Source organism: Mya arenaria, chromosome 2 (assembly GCF_026914265.1).
Source record: "Mya arenaria isolate MELC-2E11 chromosome 2, ASM2691426v1".
NCBI lineage: Eukaryota > Metazoa > Mollusca > Bivalvia > Myida > Myidae > Mya > Mya arenaria.
Window position 1 is genome coordinate 69,329,711 of NC_069123.1, and position 17,659 is coordinate 69,347,369.

Here is a 17,659-nt window from a genome sequence, read left to right on the forward strand (position 1 = left end):
TTATACTCTTATATTCAAGAGTTAATTTTTTGGTACAACTTTGACATGAGAAATGCAAAAATTAAAAATAATAATTTGCGCAAGCACACATTTTTTTTGGCTGAGCTGATTTTATTTGTATTCTTCTGAATTTTATCAACCGAAATAATCAAGGGGATCTCACTGTGGAGAGATAAGAGAAAAACCATTAATCCATTAGTATTAAAGCGGTTTGTTTGTTTATCGTATATATGGGCATTGAGGCAATGGCAGCCGCCGCATTATTCTTCAAACGGAAACATCATTATTTCACAAACTGCACTTAATATTACGACCAGTGCCAAATTTGCAGACCTGTTTGATACAACTTATTCAGATATTCTATTGCTCCACAGTTAAATCCATAATGACTTCTTTTTTTAAATATTCTTTGTATTATTACCATTTTCCATCTTCTGTCACATCAAGGTTGCAACAATTTTATCATGGGCCTCGAGTTGTTCAAGTGCAGATATCTCCCAATATTTTGAAAAGCTTGAATTAAAGACTCTTATTAATCTTAAAATGCTTTTTGTGCCAGAAAGTTAGATAAGAATGCCATGAATACAATAGTTGTTCAATTTAGTTTTAGAATGAATGCACGTTATTGTGAGGATGGATGTCTTTACTATCTCTATGTTTAGCACACAACTGATACATTATCAGCCAATTAAATTGCAGGTAGGCATTAGGCTTTATCATTAAGAACTGTCGGGGGGGGGGGGGATATCTACTGCTACTCATACGATACACACTCCTTGCTAGTGGCAATATGTCAGCCACTGAAGTTGTTTTTTAAGTCAGTTAGATGACCTGAAGAATATCTTAATGATCTGAAGGATTCATGCGCTATGCTCACTCTGCCCATTCATAGTCATTAAGACTTTATCATCTTTAACTATTACTTAAATTGCTTTGGCAATGACACTTAATAGTTAATAGCACTGGATCTTGTTGCCATTTGTTTAATATTGAGAAATATTTTCATGTGCCTACTATAAAAACCTCTTCATTTATAACTGAGACCTTTTTTGCAATTAAAAAGCACTTTTTTACACAATTATAAGATAAATTTGGTAAGGAACACACAATTTTTTTTATGTAAATTTTTCACTTTTCACTTTCCATTGCCTATGATTTTCTGAATAATTTTTTTACTTGCTCGCTCGCTCCTACTTTTGTACGGCAAAATCTGTAGACCAAATGATCAACTTGTTATGGCCTAAAGCAAAAGCTTTAAATTTGAATACTGAGATGTTGTGTTTGATTTTTGTAATCAGCTGTAACATATCATAATTTTTTATTTTATTTTTTGTAAGTTTTGTCTTTATTTCAATTCCCCGTGAAATTCAATGAAAGGTCTCCATAAACTCCTATAAACCAAGTTTGGTCACAATATGTCTATCCTAACTAAAGTTATTCAGTACCAGTGACCCTAGGGGCCCCAAACCCAATCCCATGAAGTCTCTATAAACTCTTCCCATATACCAAGTTTGGTCACTATATGTCAAACCTAACTCAAATGATATGATACCAAAGTTAAGTTTCACCCTACCCTACCGCCTGCCTACCCACACTCCAAAACGACATAATGTCATTCTAATAACCAAGCTCACTTTGTGAAAACCTGGTTAAAAACAGAATTTGAGCAAGCCCAGAGAAAATTTTACCAGTGCAGGGCTTGTGGGCTTGTGCTTATTTTGTCCACTATTTACAAATTTGTATATTCCCCATGGAGATTCAAGCCCCCATGGAGATTCAAGCGGTAGTATTCACAAATATAATGAAGCAGGGGCATTCAATAAAATGCTGTGCACAGAATGAGCATTATCAAAGCAACTGTCTGTTCATGCATTGAACTCCTTCAATTTGTCAATATCAAGACACCTTTATTGACTTCCAGGACCAAACTACGCCATTCTCAGCTACAAAATAGATAACAATCTGACTAGAGAGAAATCACATCTGATTTTATAAAATACCGCCAAAAAATAAAACTTGATTCATCCAGTCAACCAGTATTAAAGGAAATCTTCAGTCAGTATTAAACTCTCCATTTCTTTCTTTCACAATTCACCTCTTGCCAAACACACTGTGGTGATTAAATCATCACAAACTCTCCATTTCTTCCCTTCACAATTCACCTCTTGCCAAACACACTGTGGTGATTAAATCATTCAAAAACATTGATTAACACTAGAGCTTTATTTTTGATTTCCAACATAGTATTACTTTCATTGTCCATACATGCCTAAAACTGACATTTCATAAAACATGACCTTTGGAATGCCAGCTGAACATGACAGGAAAAAAACGTTGTTTTATGACATGATGCATGCTGACATTCGGTACATCACTGGGATTAAAGTGATTAAAGCGTGTCAAAGTGCTAGCTCAGCTTTTGAAAGGATGCCGGCACCAACATCTCAAATGAGCCTCGGGAAAATGCTGGTACAATGTAGATAGTCATAGTGTTACATGTACTGTTATATACTGTTTTCCTAGGCTAGTGTCAATATTGACCTTACCTCGCCTTGCACCCGGTCCATAAATCAGGCCACTTGTATGTCTAACGTAGTCCATAAATCAGGCCACTTGTATGTCTAACGTGATAAGATACAGAGCGGTCATATAAGGTGACCAAGCCACCCTGTAACACTGTCAAATATACAGTGATTTCTTTCAGTATTTATTTCACCACCTGTGACTTCAAAATTGGGGAAAAAAGTCTACCTTGGGGAAAATACAAAAACCTGCTAATATAGCTTCTAATATAGCAAATATACATTTTAATGCATACACTATACTGTTATATTAAGAAAGCTAGTCCTGTAAAGATATTTTTTTCCTGGTGTAAGGTTAAGCCCTGGTGCAAAGGTTAAGCCCTGGTGCAAGGTTAAGCCCTGGTGCAAGGTTAAGCCCTGATGCAAGGTTAAGCCCTGGTGCAAGGTTAACCCTGGTGCAAGGCCAAGTCCGGGTGCAAGGTTAAGCCCTGGTGTAAGGTTAAGCCCTGGTGCAAAGGTTAAGCACTGGTGCAAGGTTAAGCCCCGGTGCAAGGTTACTGTATTATATCATGCATAGGACACACTTTTTTACCCCCAATTATCGTCTTAAAAATTGCCTGCTATTAGAATTTCATCTGTTTTTTTCCAAGTCCATTTCAGGTCGAAAATATCAGACCGAGAAGAACGCAGTAATAGTAAGTATCTGTACTGCGTCACCGAAGTGAACAACTGACATAGGTAAAATCATGCAAGTTAACACACGCAGAAATATATTGAATGTTTACTTTAAAATGATTTATTGAGAAATAAATTGAAAACAAACACGAGTGTTTACTTTTTTACAAAAGGGACGCTACTCATAAAAACTCGATGTGAGTCAGCACTTTAACTGGATTGAGTTATAACGGCAACGGAAAATCGGGAAAGGAGGTATTTATCAATTAATCGTTGTTCATAATTTTAATTGTTTCGATATTTTACAAAACATTTTGTTGTATGTTACTGTTTTAAAAAAATAATAAAGGAATGTGCATAACGCAAAGTAGCATTATTGTCACTATCAAATCTTTTCAAATAAGGTGTGAAAAACACCCGCTGTCTGTCATTAGAAAAACATCAATAGAACGAATTATTGTGATGGTAATACCGTATTGTTGTTTGTTCGCACTTTACCCGAGGTGCCTTCTGCTGGCAAGGCTAATTACCGACACGCAATAATTATGCTGACATGCTTTAATCCGCGCAGCGACAAGCCTTATCAAAACAATCATTAGTTTTGACAATACACAGTTTTGCAACGGTTGCAACGGTTGACTGTCATTCAGAAGGCATGTCGGGAGATGCAACGGTTGCAATGGTTGACTGTCAGTCAGAACTAGTCTATTACAGCATTTGTATAAGTCTTATATTATGCGTTAATGTTCTCAAAATGTCAAGACATATATCATTGTTGTGTACGTTTAATTACCGAAATACGACAATAATTATCAAAATACACAAGACACTTATTGAAATATGCCTTTTATACAATTTTTGTTTGTTTTTTTACTTCAATATATGTTATAAATACTTTACCAACCTCAATTTTTCGGCTCCGATTTTGACATTTTTCCGCTGCGTCCTATCTTATATATTAAGGGGTTTTACCCGTTTTCTCAACGTTTTTTTTGCCTGCGTCCTATCTATGCTAGCATCCTATACATGATATAATACGGTAAGCCCTGGTGCAAGGTTAAGCCCTGGTGCAAGGCCAAGTCCTGGTGCAAGGTTACGCCCCGGTGCAAGGTTAAGCCCTGCTGCAAGGCATAAGTCCTGATGCAAGGTTAAGCCGTGGTGCAAGGCCAAACCCTGGTGCAAGGTTAAGCCCTGGTGCAAGGCCAAGTCCTGGTGCAAGGTTAAGTCCTGGTGCAAGGCCTAGCCCTGGTGCAAGGTTAAGCCCTGATGCAAGGCCTAGCCCTGGTGCAAGGTTAAGCCCTGCTGCAAGGCATAAGTCCTGGTGCAAGGTTAAGCCCTGGTGCAAGGCCAAACCCTGGTGCAAGGTTAAGCTCTGGTGCAAGGTCAAACCCTGGTGCAAGGTTAAGCACTAAGCCCTCGTGCAAGGCTAAGCCCTAGATCTAATTATGTCAGGTGACATAAAATCATCAGTTTTTTCAATGTGTGTACATGTACACAGCTACAGATGTAGTGGTGAACATCTAAGCGTATTGGCACATTGAATTGCATACATGTATCTGAAAAGCTTGATTTTAATCACAGAACTTATTCAATTGAAAACACCAGGGGTGGTATTCAATATTTAACTTAAGTTAATCTTACGGTCATAAACCATTGACTTCATTCACTCTATTGGTCAGTTATTAATAACAAGTAATCCGATTAGCTACACCGTTCTTAGATCCAATTAAGGCCAATATTGAATACCAGCCCAGTACTTGCTTCCCTTTGGAAAAAAAAGGGTCGTTAAGGGAGATCACTGTGTAGGAGTTGAATTGTTACTAGACGGATTTAGACGGATTTAGTGACCAACTTTGATCTTTTAAGGATGGTTGTTCCAGAAACAGTCCAAAACTGATTGAAGTAATGGTATGTCCTCATAACAATATTATCCATAAAAATACAATCAGATCATTCTAATGTTTAAATTGTTATTGTTATTGGCCATTTTTAAGCATACTTAATAACAACCCTTATCTATAGCTGTGCCGAGGAGATAAAATTAGCAAAACGCAAGGCTCAAATACTGGGCCTTCCTAGTAGAATTTATATGGCGACCATTACCTTAAACCAGGAAGGACATACTCAAAACACGGATCAAAGTTTTATTGGTATTTATAAATGGTTATTGGATATCATATGGAATGGGCAAACAAAAGGTAAACATGACCAAACACATTCTTCAACCTTTGTTTAGTTCTTTTTTTGAAGCAGATATTTTTTTGGTAAGAATCACTTGATTTGTGTCTTTTATTGCTTTAAAATGTAGGTTAGACTGGAACTTAAGAATATATGTGAGTATCTGTATTTGCTCGATATTATCTTAAATTAGGTCGAAGATCTATTTTTTAACTTTTGGTACTAAATCACATGAATTATTATATTTTTAAATTATATCATCCTATAAAAAAAGGAAAGGGAGAGCTCATTAAACAGTGTTTATACTTTTTCCGCAAATGTGAATATGAAAGTCCCAATTTCTGTTTTTAAGTTTTCAAAAATAAATAGAGAAAATTTCAAATTGGATCCCCAAACTGTTTGTGTGTGGCAGAATCGGTGTACTCTTAAAGAATCAATCATTTTTATTTTCTGTCTATTATTTAAAGCATTCCCATTAGTTTCTAAGCAAACTAGTATTATGAAACATTTAAAATATTGCTTCAAAAAAATCTAAAAACATTAAATGAACACATAGTACCTTAAGTATACCGACGATGCTCGTCCAGGTAAACCAATATCATTTGAGGCTTTATATTAATATACTGTATCAACACTGACTACTGTTATATTATTGTTAACAGAATATTATAATATTAAGGTAATTAATAACTTCAATCAACTTTCGACTGACTTCATTTGTCAACTTTAGTCTTTACCTATAACTTATTAGTCGCTAAAAGTGAAGTTAGTCGGAAAAATTAGATTATGTTGATAATAATAGTAGATAATTATAATTATTGCAAAATATCTATGAAAATTAATTCAATGGTATCATATTTTATAAAAAAAAATCAACAACATTATATTATTTTAACTATGCTAGAGTTCACAATTGGTGTGCCATCTATGATGTAAGGTGGTTGTTAATTAATAGTCATTTCGCAATTATTATTATTAAAGTGACATTCTTATTCAAATCAATACATACACATGTATAACAAACATCAATTTTGACTGATATACCTTTTTCTATTTACTAAATAATGCATTTAAGGGCAATATTTATTACTGATAACAAGATTGTAAATGTGTATTTACCGGTAATAGCAGGAAGCGCACAAATATTAAATGATTTGTGAATGCTTAAGGATTTACTGTGGTCTACTATAGTCTCATAAGGTAGAAATACCGTGTTTTAAAGCTGCACTCTCGCAAATTTACTGGTTTTCAAACTTTTTTATTTTTTGTCTTGGAATTAGCAAATTTTTGCGTAAATATCTGCAAACCAGTGATGAAAGACTGGTGACAAAAGATCAGATGGCAGATTTTCATATTTCCACTCCAAATATAATGTAAGGTTTGCAGATATTTACACAAAAAATTGCTCGTACCAAGACAATAAATTAAAAAGTTGTCAAAACGTTCAATCTGTGAGAGTGCAGCTTTAAGCTCATTTCTTTCAAACTTAACTCGGTATCCTTCATAAGAACCATTATTTCGACAATAAATTTTATTGATCATTTTTGGAGTAGTAAATGAATATTTTTAATTGTGGTAAATCTCATTTTGGAGTAAGAGTGCATATTTAATGATTTTTTTTCTGTTAAGATTAGGGTATAGTTTAAGTTTAAGAATAAGATTTATAAAAATAAAAAGCAAAGTGATAATAAAATTGCTCAGTGATAATAAAATCGCTCCTTATTTATTTTTTGTTTTTGTTAATGCTGTCTTGCCTAAAACCGAATGTTTGATATTTAGGAACCTCAATAACAAACATTGACAGAGAGGAAAATAAAAAAAGATGGAAAGAGTACGAACTGACACATGGAAAAGGAAGTGGAAATAAATATATCTTGCGTTTATATATGTATCTGTACTAAGTTTCACTAAAATGTATACAAAATTGTTTGGTCCAGCAAAAACTGGTCCCGTCCTGCAATGTGGTAATAACTGTTGTACAGACTGGATGATAATTAATAAGTATATTTTTATAAGAATATGTTTTTATGATCATTTTTTTGGATTAAGATGTATTCAACAATACAGTAGACTTTTACATTCATAATGAAAATAAAATATTTGAAAGTATACACGCCATTTAAGAGAAACATTATACATGAAGTGAAGAACACTGTTTTATTCCTGATGATGACTACGGAGAAGATTGTATAAAAAAGGCAGCATATAGATCTACATATATATATATAAACATTTATGTAGCATGCTCTCCCCTACTGGTTAGTTTTTTTGCATTTCTAAATATACAATGTTACCACATTGGTAGTAAATGAGTAAACCGGGTGGCACTGATAGTTACATTAAATCCTTAGATTCAACACTTTGGCAAGACAGGGAGAATGGGAGTGAACTAACATGTGGGCCTTTTTGGACCTGGCCTTTCTGATTACTGGGAATTTCTGGTACCCAGGGCTGTTTGGGAATTGGGCAGACCTAACCCAGATACATTGTGTGTAAGTGTCTTCCAGTAGCAATTTTGGAATGTATTACAAATTTTGTAGCCAATTGTAAATCTTGGTTTAGCATGCCCATGTGACATGACTTAAATAGTTGTCGGTAATTTTTTTAAAGATTTTTGATATGGCAAATACCTCACATACAAATTGTGTTGTACCATAAGTGGGTAGTTATTCCGATCGGGATTCCGGGTTAAAGCATATTACGTCTATAAAATATCCTAAAAACAAGAAAATTACCGGATAATGTTATTTTATATATGTTCCGTTCACAAAAAATAAATATCCAACAAATAATTATGAGTTTGACAGGTTTTCTTCATTTCATTCTGTCAACACATAATGATATATACATGAAGGGCACCTGCAAGGCTTCAGGGCACAATATTTAAACAATCGGAACATTTTGGCCATGGCTGTTACAATTGTATTAACGAGGTCTATCTCAAAGCTTGTCGGAGGTGGACGAGTTATTACGATTGGATCAAGTTGTTCCGCTTGGCATAATTGTTGTCTGTGTCAGTCAACTTTCGTTTTATTGGAAAGGTAAACAATGTGTTTTAATGCACTAAATGCTCATTGCACATCACATGTGCAAAAAAGTTTTCACTTAGATGGTAAAATATCAATATAAACCTTTATGATCAATTTCAACCATAAAATACTTCACTTTATACAACTTCAATATTTTTCAAACACTCCCGGTTTTTGCACAAACCCGTTTAGACGTTAGGGATTGGAAGAATCCCGTATAACATGTCCATCATTTTAGACTATAAAGAACCAAGAAAGTCACTTTTGGAAATGCAAAATAAAACATATTTAAAGTTTCAATTTTGGTACGCTTAGCAACAAAGCATGCCTAGAAACCAGAAACCCTTCGTCACGGTTTTGTGACAAGCCGGTGCACCGATGTCGTTATGAATCACTTTAATCGCGAAAACATATGATATTTTGTTTCTATCATAATGACAATCGTCCACCCATTTCTGCAATCGCAAACTCAGCATTTATTTAATTACCGTGATATAAATGCTGGACAGCTTCTATCTTCTTCGATTCGGCTAGTTAAAGATTAAGTGCGTGTGTGTGCTTTTATCGAGTCTTTGATGCCATTGACGTCACTTGCCTGGAAGTCGCTTGACAAAATATATGCAAAAATGATAGTTATTGGATGAAACGTATAACTATCCAACTTTGCAATTATTTGGTGACCAATTGTTTAATTCTATGTTATTGTAATAAACAGATGGGGATCAAACCTTAAACGTTTTTAGTATTTGATGCTGTAAGCGGCAAGATAAGCTGGTCATTTGGGACGGGTCATGTGATACCAACATTAACTGGTGAAAACAGTGTATATTGAACAGTGTTTAAAATGGAGTTTATAACAGCAGAGAAAATTCAATCGGTTTTAACATATGGCCGTTTAATTCCTGTAATGGAAGATGCATTAAAAATGTTCTCAAGTAAGAAAGTGGTGCAGCCTATCAGAAATATTATTCCTGTGGAAAGTGAGGGAGGGTATGTGTTTTTTAATAATAAAAAGAAATTGATATAAAGAAATCAAGAACTTGACAAGTGTTACAAAATAAACATGATAGATTGAACGCCTTAATTATAGATAGCCTGGTGGTAGAGTGTTCGCTTCTAGTGCAAGAGACCACAGGATCAATACCTGGCAGGGCAATTAACATCCTTTAAAGCTACACTCTCACAGATATACCATTTTTATATTTTTTTATTTTTTTGTCTAGGAAAGAGCAAATCTTTGCATAAATATTTGCAAACCAATGATATAAGATTGCTGACAAAAAATCAGATCGTAGATGTTCATATTTCCATTCGAAAACTAGAGCTATCACTGAAGTAGGTTAATACCCCCCGAACGCCGCCCTGATATGAAATTATTCAACTATTTGGAAAGCCAACCTATAAATGACAACTTTATTTTATAGACTATCATCAGTTATTCATTTTTTGATTATGTCTTTAAAAGTTAGAAAAAATGCTTTAAACAATATCAGTGATGCTAATACTGAGATGTTAATACTGATATATTTGATGTTCTATTACTTCTAAAGCACCGAATATACGATTGCCTAAGACCATCTATAAATGAGTTCAGTTACTTTTTTTATACCAGTTGTTTAAAAGTAATGGTTTATATAAACATATTTAGAAAGGAAAACACATGAAATGTTATGGATGGGGTTATTTTTGTTTTGTACAATTTCTGACTGTTAGAAAATAACGCTTTTATAATTGTTGTGCATTGCACAAGTTTACATGGCAATCAATAAATGTTATAAAATTTCCAGTTATGGTGATGGACAAAATTTTGATTGAAGAGAAACAAACAAAAGAGCACTAAAAATGTATGTGAAATATAAACAAACCTCTTTTGCCTGAACTTTATGTATTCATCAACTTGGTTCTTCCATGAACTTTATTTAAACTGTTATCACTGATGGCCTTTTTTTATGAAGTAACAAAGGGCAATAACTCTGTGATTAGCTAAAATGTAGTTGTGGTTCCTGTACACTGCACTTCCTCTCATTATGATTTATCATTGTATGAAGTTTTATGAAATAACATCTAGTAGTTTTCAAGTTATTTTCCGGACAAAAGTTTGACCAAAAAAACACAGAAAAAGGCAATAACTCTGTAATTTGCTAAAATAGTGTAATGATTCATGTACACTGAACTCCTTCTAATTGTGCTGTACCATTGTATAAAGTTTTATTACATTCCATCCGGAAGTTTTCAAGTTATGCTCCGGACAAGAAAAAAGTAACAAAGGGCAATAACTCTGTAATTGGCTGAAATAGAATTGCGGTTCCTGTACACTGTACTTCCTCTCATTATGATCTATCACTGTATGAAGTTTTATTAAATTCCATCCAATAGTTTTCAAGTTATGCTCCGGACAAGAAAAAGTAACAAAGGGCAGTAACTCTGTAATTAGCTGAAATAGAATTGCGGTTCCTGTACACTGCACTTCCTCTCATTATGATCTATCACTGTATGAAGCTTTATTAAATTCCATCCAATAGTTTTCAAGTTATGCTCGGGACAAGAAAAAAGTATTAAAGGCCATTACTCTGTAATAAGCTAAAATAGAGTTATGGTTCTTGTGCACTGCACTTCCCCTCATTGTGCTTTACCATTGTATGAAGTTTCAATAAAATCCATCTAGTAGTTTGCAAGTTAATGTCTGGAAAAAAATCGACAGCAAAAATCAACAAAAAAGGGCAATAACTCAGTAATTAGCTAAAGTAGAGTTATGGTTCTTGAACACTGCAATTCCTCTCATTGTGCTTTACCATTGTATGAAGTTCCAATGAATTCCATCCAGTACTTTTCAAGTTATACTACGGCCAAAAAAAAAGTAACAAAGGGCAATAACTCAGTAATAAGCAGGAATATAGTTATGGTTATTGTACACTGCACTTCCTCTCATTATGCTCTACCATTGTATGAAGTTTAATGCAATTCCATCCATGTTTGTCAGGGGGTATAATTAATGTTTTATGGCTTAAACCGTTACTAACTCTACCATCTGATTTTTTGTCATCAATCTTATATCATTGGTTTGCAGATATTTATGCAAAACTTGGCTCGTTCCATTACAAAAAATAAAAAAGTTGTCAGAACATTCAGTCTGTGAAAGTGCAGCTTTAATCCAGGCACATCATAGGTGCAAAGGTGCTACTGTATTTAAATATAGCTAGGGTATTGCACCCAAATCTGTAAGTTACACTCTCTATTTTTATCCCTTCAGCAAATATCTTTATATCATATAAAGGGGAAGATAAATAGGTATAACAAAGACTGCGAGTTCTTTTTATAATATAGGAACTTGATTTAGTTTATAAAAAGCAATCCTTTTGTGTAAACATGGTAACATGGTAAGGTTGGAGTAATTACATGTATCTTCCCTAAGCTGTCCCTAAGCTGAGTTACTGTAGTGTTGATTATGACAGGCTTCTGCTCATCAGACCCGTCATCAGCATACATCACAAAAATTACAATTCATTTTGTGTTTTATTGCAGTTTTTTCGGATCAATGCCATCTTTGTGTGAAGAGAAGGAGATACTGGGGACAAAGCTGGTTACGTTTTACCCGAACAACTTCACCAGGCATGGCAGGGCCACTCACAATGCTATCATTGTTCTCTTCCATAAAAACACTGGAATCCCCAAAGCTGTAATTGGAATAACATGTACATGTATAAGCAGAAAGAGTATATTAACACACATTCATTAACACACATACATACATATTTGTTCTCCCCGCCCTCCAAACACAATTTGACTTAATATTTTCTGACTATTACTTAAAATATTTTTATTAAAATTTTTGTTCTCTAGATATTTATGTTGACCTCAAGTTGTTTTTGTGTATGTATGTGTGTGTGTTGTGTGTGTGTGCGTGCGTGCGTGCGTGTGTGTGGAGGGGGGAGGGGGTAGGGCTAGGTGCAATTAAGCCACAACAATGATAAATATCTCTTGAATTTGAATATGAGTTACTTGTGTACTACATGTAAATTACTGCAATATAGGTACATGTTGCTCAGAATAAATTAAACCTTGAGAGTTTGTGACTTTGAATTTTGTTTAAGATACATACTACCGGTAATGTTATTCACTGATACATTTCATTTAGAAAAAGCAATATCTGCTTCTTACATACTTGTAGGTTCATTTTCTTTTCTTTCTTTGTAATTGTTCGATATACTTTTTGATTAGAGACCTTAGAGACCTCTATTTGATGACATTGTTTTACTGCAGATAATGGATGGTGAGGTGGTAACTGCCATGAGAACCGCTGCTGCTTCAGCCGTTGCCACCAAGGTACTCAATCCTGTGGTTGAAACAGTTAAGGGACTTGTGTTAAGGTCTTAAGTCAGGAATCTGCTGGGCGCACTTGTCATTTGCATAGATTGTTTGAATTTGGTGAGGAATTATTTTGGCCAATTTTGCTAGGTTTAAAAATTGCCATGTCATTATATAATCATTGAAAACATTGGGAAATTAATATTTTGCAAGGTCTTAAATTTGTGACTCGATTGATTGGCAAAATGTCTCGAGTATTAATTCTTAAAAATTCCACATTTGTTCTGACTTGTCTAAATTGATTATTAACCAGGTTTTCAATGTAAACCAGGTTATTAAAATGGGGATGTCCTTGGACTGTAGGACGGGCAGGCAGACTTTGAGCAAACATTGGTTTCAGACTTTCCTTCCAATAAATTGTGCTAGCATTGATGGGTAGTAATGAAAGTTGGTGTGTTGTTAGCTTATGATAAGAGCTAAGCTTGGGATTGCCTATGAGGGCTGTAGGGTCAAAATCACTGTTACTTAAAATAAAAAAAAAATGGTTTCCACCCAATAATTAAAATAAGAATTGATGGAAAGTGATGAAAGTTGGTGTTTAGAGAGCTTATGTGAAGAGCTAGCATAGGATTGTTTTTGAAGGGGTCAGGGTCAAGGCCTCTGTTACATAATAGAAAAATGGTTTAATGCCCAATTACTTCTGACTGTTAGAATTGATGGATAGTAATGGAAGTTGGTGTGTAGGTAGCTTATGTGAAGAACTAGCTTGTGATTGCTTTTGAGGGTGAGTGTGTGTGTGTGGGGGGGGGATCAAGGTCAAGATCACTGTTACTAAAAATAGAAAACTGGTTTCTGCCTTTAGTTAGAATTGTTGGAAACTAAACACATAAGATACCTAGAGTAATTTTCAGTTATGTCCTTTTATGATAAAAGTAAAGATAGAAGCTGCTACTTTTTCCTAAATTATTGATTAATTGGCAATAACTTATGTTTGCCAATATTAAAAGCCTGGTTTTGTCGGATTGTGGTGCTTCTAGTTTTTTTTTAATATTGTGAACATTTTCAAGAGTAAAGCTAAGAAAACATGAACGACTTTCGATCTAAAAAGTATTTCCTAGATATGCTACAGCTATATCATGCAATCAATTTTTTAGCTCGACTATTCGAAGAATAGGTGGGCTATACTACTCGCTCCAGTGTCGGCGTCGGCGTCAGCGTCTGGTTAAAGTTTTAGGGCAAGTTGGGATTTTCACTTATAAGTCCAATACCCTACATTCAATTGACTTAATACTTCACACAGTTGTTCAGGGCCATCACATGATGAGGTTAGATAACTCCATATTATTCTTTACATAGGTCATGGCCCCTGATTGACTATGGAACTTAGGTTAAAGTTTTAGGGCAAGTTGGAATTTTTATTTATAACTTCTATATCCTTTGTTCAATTGACTTAATACTTCACACAGTTGTTCAGGACCATCACACAATGAGGTTACATAACTCCATATTATCCTAAATACAAGTTATGGCCCCTGATTGACTTAGGTTAAAGTTTTAGGGCAGGTTAAAGTTTTAGGGCAAGTTGGGATTTTCACTTAAAACTCCAATACCATTCATTCAATTGACTTAATACTTCACACAGATGTTCAGAGCCATCCCATAATGAGGTTAGAAAACTCCATATTATCTGTTATACAAATTATGGACCCTGATTGACTATGGAACTTAGGTTAAAGTTTTAGGGCAAGTTGGGATATTGTTTAATCACTTCTATACCCTTCATTCAATTGACTTAATACTTCACACAATTGTTCAGGACCATCACCCAATGAGGTTACATAACTCCATATCCTTAATACAAGTTATGGCCCCTGATTGACTTAGGTTAAAGTTTTAGGCAAGTAAAAGTTAAGGGCAAGTTGGGATTTTAATAAAAAAAACTTCTATACCGTTCATTAAATGCACTTAATAAAATTCAAAATTATTTACGACCATCTTACAACAAGAAACATAACTCTGTTTTAGGCCTAAATACAAATTATGGCCCTTGAATTTTTTTTTTTTAATTTCCTTTGAAGGGCATATTTGTATATTCTTAACCACATTTTCATAATGGGAAATCAAGTTATTTGAATGACTTGCGTCATTGTTTGGGCGGGCTGGTGGGAGGGCAGCATCAAAGTCACCTTATGTATCGAATAATTTTAGTTAGGTTTGAGATAAAGAGACCAAACTTGGTATTATTACATCGTTATTGTATTCTAAGTCAAAGCGGCATAGTCGAGCGCGCTGTCTTATGACGGCTCTTGTTTAATCAATTGTTAGTTTGGCTCAACAACTTATATTATCACTTGTCCTTACTTTCACAGTTCAGTTAGTAGAAGTGGCCACCAGGGGTCGTAGCTAGTGGTTCTGATTTACTAACATGCGTAAAATCAGTTACAAAAGTCGAAATAAATCATCTATTAAGTTAAACTGGCAAATGATGGGTAATGCCCTTGAACTGGAGTATAATATATCAAAATGGGCCTTTTTACAACCCTGACCAAATTCAGTGTTATACTCTTACAATTGATTGTAGCAGCCAGCTTATTCAGTCTTTATTATCTAAATAGTATGTCGCCCTCTTCATATTATATATTTCAGTACCTTGCGGGGTCAGGCAGTGCTAGCTTAGCCATCCTGGGTGCCGGGGTTCAGGCGAGAACTCACTTCCATGCCCTCTCACAGGTCCTCAACATCACACAGGTAACATCGTTCACCATATGATTGATGTGGTATATGTTCCATTAATAAAGGTTTTATCTGTTTATTTTCATATTTTTCCTGTGACTGGTTAATAAGACATTGCATAAGGAAACATAAGCTAGATCTAAAATATTAGAAGATTCAATAAATCTGAAGAAAACAATACAATATTATATTCCTAAACAGTCATTAAATTTTTTGCTCTGACCTGAAATTAATTTTTTTTCGATCCTAGGTTAAAGTTTGGTCACGGACATTTGAAAATGCAGAAAAGGTTGCTATGGAAACAGGAGGTGTGGCTTGCAAGACGGCAGAGGAAGCTGTAAAGGATGCAGATGTGATCATCACAGTAACAGGGGCCACAACTCCAGTACTTCAGGCAGCCTGGGTGAAACCTGGGGCTCATATCAATGGTGATTTACTGTAGTTCAGGTGACTGGGTGAAACCTGGGGCTCATACCAATGGTTATTTACTGTAGTTCAGGTGACTGGGTGAAACCTGGGGCTCATACCAATGGTGATTTACTGTAGTTCAGGCAGCCTGGGTGAAACCTGGGGCTCATACTAATGCTGATTTACTGTAGTTCAGGCAGCCTGGGTGAAACCTGGGGCTCATATCAATGGTGATTTACTGTAGTTCAGGCAGCCTGGGTGAAACCTGGGGCTCATACCAATGGTGATTTACTGTAGTTCAGGTGACTGGGTGAAACCTGGGGCTCATATCAATGGTGATTTACTGTAGTTCAGGCAGCCAGGGTGAAACCTGGGGCTCATTCCAATGGTGATTTACTGTAGTTCAGGTGACTGGGTGAAACCTGGGGCTCATACCAATGGTGATTTACTGTAGTTCAAGTGACTGGGTGAAACCTGGGGCTGATTCCAATGGTGATTTACTGTAGTTCAGGTGACTGGGGAAACCTGGGGCTCATACCAATGCTGATTTACTGTAGTTCAGGCAGCCCGGGTGAAACCTGGGGCTCATACCAATGGTGATTTACTGTAGTTCAGGCAGCCCGGGTGAAACCTGGGGCTCATACCAATGGTGATTTACTGTAGTCAAGGCAGCCAGGGTGAAACCTGGGACTCATATCAATGGTGATTTACTGTAGTTCAGGCAGCATGGGTGAAACCTGGGGCTCATACTAATGCTGATTTACTGTAGTTCAGGCAGCCCGGGTGAAACCTGGGGCTCATATCAATGGTGATTTACTGTAGTTCAGGCAGCCTTGGTGAAACCTGGGGCTCATATCAATGCTGATTTACTGTAGTTCAGGCAGCATGGGTGAAACCTGGGGCTCATACTAATGCTGATTTACTGTAGTTCAGGCAGCCCGGGTGAAACCTGGGGCTCATACCAATGGTGATTTACTGTAGTCAAGGCAGCCAGGGTGAAACCTGGGACTCATATCAATGGTGATTTACTGTAGTTCAGGCAGCATGGGTGAAACCTGGGGCTCATACTAATGCTGATTTACTGTAGTTCAGGCAGCCCGGGTGAAACCTGGGGCTCATACCAATGGTGATTTACTGTAGTCAAGGCAGCCTGGGTGAAACCTGGGGCTCATATCAATGGTGATTTACTGTAGTTCAGGTGACTGGGTGAAACCTGGGGCTCATATCAATGGTGATTTACTGTAGTTCAGGTGACTGGGTGAAACCTGGGGCTCATACCAATGGTGATTTACTGTAGTTCAGGCAGCCAGGGTGAAACCTGGGGCTCATACCAATGGTGATTTACTGTAGTCCAGGCAGCCAGGGTGAAACCTGGGGCTCATATCAATGGTGATTTACTGTAGTTCAGGTGACTGGGTGAAACCTGGGGCTTATACCAATGCTGATTTACTGTAGTCCAGGCAGCCTGGGTGAAACCTGGGGCTCATACCAATGGTGATTTACTGTAGTCCAGGCAGCCAGGGTGAAACCTGGGGCTCATATCAATGGTGATTTATTGTAGTCCAGGCAGCCCGGGTGAAACCTGGGGCTCATACCAATGCTGATTTACTGTAGTTCAGGCAGCCAGGGTGAAACCTGGGGCTCATACAAATGGTGATTTACTGTAGTTCAGGTGACTGGGTGAAACCTGGGGCTCATACCAATGCTGATTTACTGTAGTTCAGGCAGCCCGGGTGAAACCTGGGGCTCATACCAATGCTGATTTACTGTAGTTCAGGTAGCCCGGGTGAAACCTGGGGCTCATACCAA

The 17,659-nt window shown here is 36.2% G+C and overlaps 2 protein-coding genes across 7 annotated transcripts in view; one reads left to right on the forward strand and one right to left on the reverse strand.

Annotated features, from left to right (window-relative positions):
* LOC128246806 (long-chain-fatty-acid--CoA ligase 1-like) overlaps positions 1–9,010 on the reverse strand; it is a 56,059-nt gene extending 47,049 nt beyond the window's left edge. The window contains exon 1 of one of the 2 annotated variants that reach the window (XM_052965261.1): positions 8,893–9,010. The gene's annotated coding sequence lies outside the window, so the exon portion shown is untranslated. Of the gene's footprint in view, positions 1–4,101; positions 4,204–8,892 lie in introns of those variants that run through there. The other variant, XM_052965269.1, reaches the window with a different exon arrangement.
* LOC128246824 (ketimine reductase mu-crystallin-like) overlaps positions 1–17,659 on the forward strand; it is a 37,299-nt gene that overhangs the window by 7,155 nt on the left and 12,485 nt on the right. The window contains exons 1-6 of one of the 5 annotated variants that reach the window (XM_052965297.1): positions 5,380–5,395; positions 7,727–7,867; positions 11,927–12,080; positions 12,665–12,727; positions 15,356–15,457; positions 15,693–15,870. In XM_052965297.1, the coding sequence (XP_052821257.1) occupies positions 7,770–7,867; positions 11,927–12,080; positions 12,665–12,727; positions 15,356–15,457; positions 15,693–15,870 (595 nt within the window). In that variant the 5' untranslated portion in view covers positions 5,380–5,395; positions 7,727–7,769. The other 4 variants (XM_052965304.1, XM_052965313.1, XM_052965287.1 and 1 more) reach the window with 4 other exon arrangements.